The following is a 6,390-nucleotide window of genomic DNA, read 5'->3' on the forward strand; positions in this document are numbered from 1 at the left end:
TAGTATGTTAATTTTATTTATACTCAATTTACCACCAAAACAGTAACGCATTTTTTGGTATAATGGAAACACAGCAATTCTCTTTTAACAACAAGCTGTGAACGAGCAGACTAGCTGTTGAGGGAACGTATATATTTTTTTAATAATACATAAAATTATATTTTCCATTGTTTCGAAATTATCAAAAGTAGTGTACGTAAAACCAATGAAACTGAATGCTAGGTTGTTCAATAAAACCGAGAAAATGAAACATAAATTCTTATTGTCGTAAAAATTACTTCGTTTCTTTTTACATATTATTATGATTAGAATCATCGTAATTATTTTTCAGAAATTCAAAAGAAAATATTCCGTCACGAAGAGTCAGGATAGGTGTTGAAGAAACAAAATAATTTAACTTACTTCAAAATATAAATAAAGAAATCACTAAAAATTTAAAAATAATCAAACTTAGATTTTTAACACAAAAAAAGCATTTTAAAATGAAATATGTACATAATAATCGTTGTAACAACTAAATAAAAATAAACAAAAACCTTATTTAAACTAATTACTGCAGGTATTTTATATTCCACAATATTTCCATCACAAACAATTTAGCTTAATGGCTACCTAAACCTATTTATCTAATTACAATATTATTTTAACTACTATTGGTTAACTATTACTGATCATTTTGTCGCTGCCGAACCCAAATAGTTATTTTGATTTTGATTTGTTTTGTTGATAATGTAATTTTTTTATATATGTCAAAAAATTATTATAACTATACAACAACAAAAAGGTTGTGCCCGCCGGGAATCCAACTTGCGACCTCCCTTTGGGAGCTAAACGCTTTAACCATGACACCATAGAAGCAGTTGTCTACCATATTTCTACGTGGTCTTATATGATATAGTTAGCGCTTAAAAAGCGAACTGAATGGCTTTTACACTGAACGACTTCTGATTTTCCATCACATCAGCTCAGAAATAGCACTATATACAAATACCTGATTATTGTAGGTTGAAAATACGTGAAAGCTTGACTGTACGTGCCTCTGAAATGTGAGCGTTTCCTTCGATTTCCATTCGTAATCCATTCTTCGCCTTCCAGTAACTTCAATGTACCATAACATTCGCCTTTAAAGTCTAAACAATGTTTTAACCCTCTATTTTGAGCCAATCTCTGTATGATATGTCAACCGCTTTTAATCTCACTCAGAATTTTATGAGCTTGAGAGAGTTTTCTTTAATGAAATTAGTGGTTTAAACAAGTCCGCAGCTAATGTTAATCTTTTGTAATGTTTGTAAATTTTCTAATTATGGTTAGGATAATTTTATATCGCTTTACGTTTACTGCTCTCATTTATATTCATAGTGTCCACCATTTTTTGCCACTGCTATTGGTTGGAGAAGCCCAAAATTCGCGAACTTTTGTGATTGATTTGTTTTACCTATTTTTATTTAATTTTATTTTATGAATGGTTTTTTAACATTTATTTAAGATTAACCATTGGTATGACACCAGTATAAGTGTTGATTGTATTGCCAATATGATGATAACACACATTTCAAGAATAAATCGGCAAATTACATTTTTTTCTAAGTACTAATTTAAAATATGCTTTTAAACTAATTATACTTACGTTAATCTACTTTACGTTCAATTTTCAGTTTAAGAGTTTGGCTTCTTGGCATTATATTCAATTATTCTTACATTATTCAGATACAATACTCTTATAGAAACTCTAATTTTTTTGGGATAATCTAAGGGATATTTTTTATAAAGAACAAATATTTCTTAGTATATAAATTTATGGTTCGATTTATTTACACTTTACATAAATGACAGAATACTTTATTTTAACTGGCTTGTTTTGAGGTTTTCGTTACGTCTATTTGCCACTGAAACAGAGACATAATTGTAAGTCGATGTTGGGGGTTGTTTTCGATGAAACTTACTAGGAACCAGCCTTAGCGGAAGCTGAAGCGCTGGCGGAGGCCTTGGCACCACCACCAAAACCTCCATGTCCACCACCTCCGTGACCGCTACCTCCATTACCTCCGAATCCACCTCCGTCACCTCCAAATCCACCGCCTCCTTGGTGACCACCACCGAAACCTCCTGCGCCACCTCCGGCACCGCCGCCACTGAATCCGCCGCCTCCGGAACCACCATGACCTGGAAATGTTAAAATCAGTTTCATTCTCTGTATGTTGACTTGGTGTTACTAACCACCACCTCCAGATCCACCGAATCCACCGTTGCCGCCTCCTAATCCACTGCCTCCTCCTAGTCCACCGCCACCTCCGAGTCCACCACCGCCTCCTTTGCCACCTCCAAACCCTCCTAGTAATTTATAATAAAAAACAAATAAAAAACTAAACTTAAAGAATAGCACAAACATATGTACAAGATGTATTCTTTAAAATATTACACCAAAATCATGCGCTAATTCTCTTTAAATACTTATTTAAATGATTCTGTCTGCTTGATGACTTACCACCGCCTCCAAATCCACCTGAAAATTAACGAAAATTGTTCAGTTATATTCAACACAATTTTAAGATAGTAAATCAATTTCGAGGATACTCTAATGATGTCAAATCTTGGTCATCAAGCTTATTTCTTTAATTTAGATACAAGTATTTTAGATACAATATAAAATTCATACCTATTCTCAGTTTTGAATATATTGGAACAGCAGAATACCATTAACAAAAATTTTTTTTTTTAATTGTTTAAAATTTCATGTTTAATTCAACGATTTCGATTCAACGTTTCGACGATTTAGAAGAGCTAATTTTGGCACAGTGAAAAAAAGGTCGGGCTAGCCTCTCTCTAACTTTGGCTCAAAGATAAACTGTAATCCCAAATTGAGCAACACTTTCACGAAATTGATTCATTAAAAATACATCCAGCATTTTGCTTTTATCGTTTTCCTTTTGACTAAACTATAAGCACGCTTACATATGTAGATTGACTTTTATATGACTTTTATGAGGATATCCTTAAAATAGTCTCAAAAGATATACAAGTACAGCAGCAATAGCATGACCTTAGAAATTATTACAAAATGAAAAACTGCTGTAAAATTATGAGGCTAATATAAACACTGAATAACATTGTCTATTCTGATATATTCCAACTAAAAATAAAAATTGAGTTATAGCTAAATTTGGTTTTTCATGTACAAGTGTCAAAAGATAATCTTAATCATTTCAAACTGGACAGCTGGGTTAGATGCATTGTCATTTTATGTCCACATCATTGTCGAAATTGAAATACAAACAATTCAAGAATTTTAAGAAAGAATGTTGATTCCTTGGATGGTAGCGAGAAAAAAAGACGGCAAATAAGTGAAAATATAATACTTTGAACATTACATTTGAACGAATAATGGGTACATTTCATTACAATATTACTTAGAATATACAAAGAATGCCTCAAAATTGATTCACATTTATTATATCTAAGAATTTAATAATATTTTGGGATATTTAGATTTTCTAATTATTATTGATGTTCATTCACTTGTAGTATTGACTGAACTTACCGCCACCTCCAAATCCGCCGCCTCCGCCTCCACCGCCGCCGCCTCCAAAACCGCCTCCTAGGCCGCCTCCTTTACCCCCATAACTTCCTGGAGATCTTTTACTTCTCAGTCCGTACTGTAAGTGATTATTTTTCGAATATAATGAAGGCAACTAATCTTTCATCGATTGCAATACTACGACGCTACAGTCACGTAAGTTAATATAGAAGGTACTGGTTTTATTTATAATCAAGGACATATCAACAATGGATGCAGAGAAACAATGTTCACTATCTGCAGCCATATTTCATGTTATAAAACATGGGACAGAGCAAATAAGACATGATTTATAAGACAAACTATCTCATCAATGAATACAGAATCACTACAGAATGTTTTCATAATCCTTTTCGTATTTTAACTACCCCGAACATTTGCGTGTGTATACTTATAATAAACTTACTTCTTTCTCAGCGTGAGAGTTTGCTTGGATGGCACCACTGGCCAATACTACCAGACAGACAACTTTCAAGTAAGCCATGTCGGATGGCTTTGATTCCAATCGAAGCACTTACACCATTTTATACTAGCTCTTATGTTTTGGTCGTCGATTTTTTATACACGTTTTTGATGTTTCGAAGAATTTTAGTCCGAGGATATATGAACTGCGCTCTAATACGTAGACTGAAAGGTTCTCAGATCTAATGGCGAGAAAAAAATACATTTTTTTCCGCGTAACAATTTATTATTTAATAAAGCTTCTCCCAACCAGTTTGTTATACTCTGACCAATATTTCTCCAGTTGTTTATACAACGGTGTATCTTTATACTCATGCATTTTTTTATTAGTGGTCACATATATTTGTATCATATCAACAGCCACATAATTTAAATTCAATTTATGAAACTTTATTTACAAATCTTTCAATTTTAATCGACATAAGAAAAAATCAATAATAAAACATATAAGAGTATATTGTTTGATATATAAATAATTTGGTGGATGCGCCTACATCTAAGGTCCTCATGTATACATGGTTGCATAAGTCGATATTAAAGTAGTTTCCTGTAAATTATAATGAACGCTACGGCGCATGCTCATAAAATCATCTCGTTAAAGCCATCCGGACAGGATGAAGATCCCGCCATCTTGATTCATTCTGCGTTGGGGCTTTGACCGATTGTTTGTAGAAATAAATAGAGAGCGCCTCAGTTGAATCCAGTGTTTTAGTTGCCCAAACACCTTCACCAAATTGATTCTACAAAATCGGCCCTAACAATATTAAAAGGATATACAAATGTGTAAATTCATAACCGTGAAAAGAATTACTAACATAAAAATACTTAGAATATTATTATTATCCTAATTTTACCAATGAAATAGTCACATATTTTTTGAAACTTAGCAACCAATCGACTTAACATTGTTAAAAGCATGTTTATTATATATTTTTAATTGGTTCGAAATTATCAAAGATGGTGTAATTAAAGCCAGTGAAACTGAATACTAGGTTGTTGAATAAATTCGAGAAAAAGAATCTCTGCCAAAACAGAATGCTTATCGCTACGTAACCAACGAAGAACTGCACAATGACCTGGAAATCAAATGGATTTGCGAACTTATCCAAGATTTCGCCTTGAAACACGAACAAAGTTTACTAAATCATACTAACGTAGAAGCAATCCAACTGCTGGACCGCGCGCAGGATGTCAGGACATTGAAGCAAACAAAACTATACGAACTTATATAAAGTGTATACCTTTAGTGTAAACTATAGCTTAAGTTATTATAATTTTATAATTGAGGAATACATATTGATGTATTTTCTCGCACTCATCTTGTTTGTGAATTAATCCAAGCTCAAATGAAATGTAGTAATAAATTAATTTATAATTAAGATTGCACTAAGCGTATCTAATAAAGATGTTATAAGAAAAAAATTCTGGAAATAGTTACAGGAAACCAAAAAAAATTAACTTTATCAGTTTCAAAATTTAATACAAGTCAACTGACATTCAACTTCAAAATATTTATTGGAATAATTCCCTCCAAATCCCCCAATATCTCTCCTGCAACAGCTATTATCTCTTGACTTAATTGATACTATTTCAACGAATATATGAAAGGGACCGAAATCAAGGAGAACTAAACTTAACGAATAAGATAAAATATATTATTGTATTATTGATATATTTTGTTGATAAATCTAAAAAAAACTGAGATCTCTATATTGAACCAATGTAAAATTTCGACAGAGCATGAGGGCTATTAATGAAAGAGCTTCAGATGAATTTATCTTCGCTGAAATTAGTGTAAGTACGAATTTTCTTTTGTACTTATATATGCGATAAAAAAAGCAGTATATATTTGCTGTAATATAATTAAATTGGCTAGCTAAGTCCATAGTAAAACTTATGTAACACTAGCACATATTGTTAGATTTATTGATTTCCTCTGCGGCGGTTCCACCACATTCGTGTGTTTTAGTAACCTTCATTCATGTTTTATATCGAAATTTTGGATAACTTATTGGTTCCGTTTGGTTTCTAGAACTTTGTTTTGGTAGCGAAGGATTACTGGTCTTGGTCCAACCAAGGTACGATGGAAACGATAATTCAAACTTACTTATTATTATAATGGAGATCATATATTATTATGGTAAACCACAGGTAATGTTACTTCCTAGAAAACTATAAGAACTTAAACCAATTTTGCAGATAATTGTTATTTGTTTGTGACATTATTTCATAAATAGGATGGTTGGAATAACAGTGGTCCTTAACATATATATCATAGTCCCATAAAAAATAGTCCAATAATCTCAGATTAATGTTATGCAAAATCAGATGCATGTCTCCAAAATAACTGATAA

The 6,390-nt window shown here is 32.1% G+C and overlaps 1 protein-coding gene across 4 annotated transcripts; it reads right to left on the reverse strand.

The window, feature by feature from the left end:
• Positions 1-1,790: 1,790 nt before the first annotated feature.
• On the reverse strand, positions 1,791-4,141 carry LOC143203753 (uncharacterized). Of its 4 annotated transcripts, none has more exons than XM_076416016.1 (6): positions 3,981-4,141; positions 3,539-3,653; positions 2,486-2,503; positions 2,224-2,331; positions 1,944-2,163; positions 1,791-1,886 (listed from the first exon to the last, which is right to left on the reverse strand). In XM_076416016.1, the coding sequence occupies exons 1-6, from the start codon at positions 4,056-4,058 to the stop codon at positions 1,877-1,879; spliced, it is 549 nt and encodes a 182-aa protein (XP_076272131.1). In that variant the 5' UTR covers positions 4,059-4,141; the 3' UTR covers positions 1,791-1,876. The 4 variants fall into 4 exon arrangements, with proteins under 4 accessions (XP_076272131.1, XP_076272130.1, XP_076272132.1 ...); XM_076416015.1 differs by having other exon boundaries at positions 2,218-2,331; XM_076416017.1 differs by lacking the exon at positions 2,486-2,503 and having other exon boundaries at positions 2,218-2,331.
• Between the last annotated feature and the right edge of the window lie 2,249 nt (positions 4,142-6,390).

This window comes from Rhynchophorus ferrugineus, unplaced genomic scaffold (genome assembly GCF_030347505.1).
Source record: "Rhynchophorus ferrugineus isolate W39M unplaced genomic scaffold, kcgeb_rfMv2 rfM10, whole genome shotgun sequence".
Lineage (NCBI taxonomy): Eukaryota > Metazoa > Arthropoda > Insecta > Coleoptera > Curculionidae > Rhynchophorus > Rhynchophorus ferrugineus.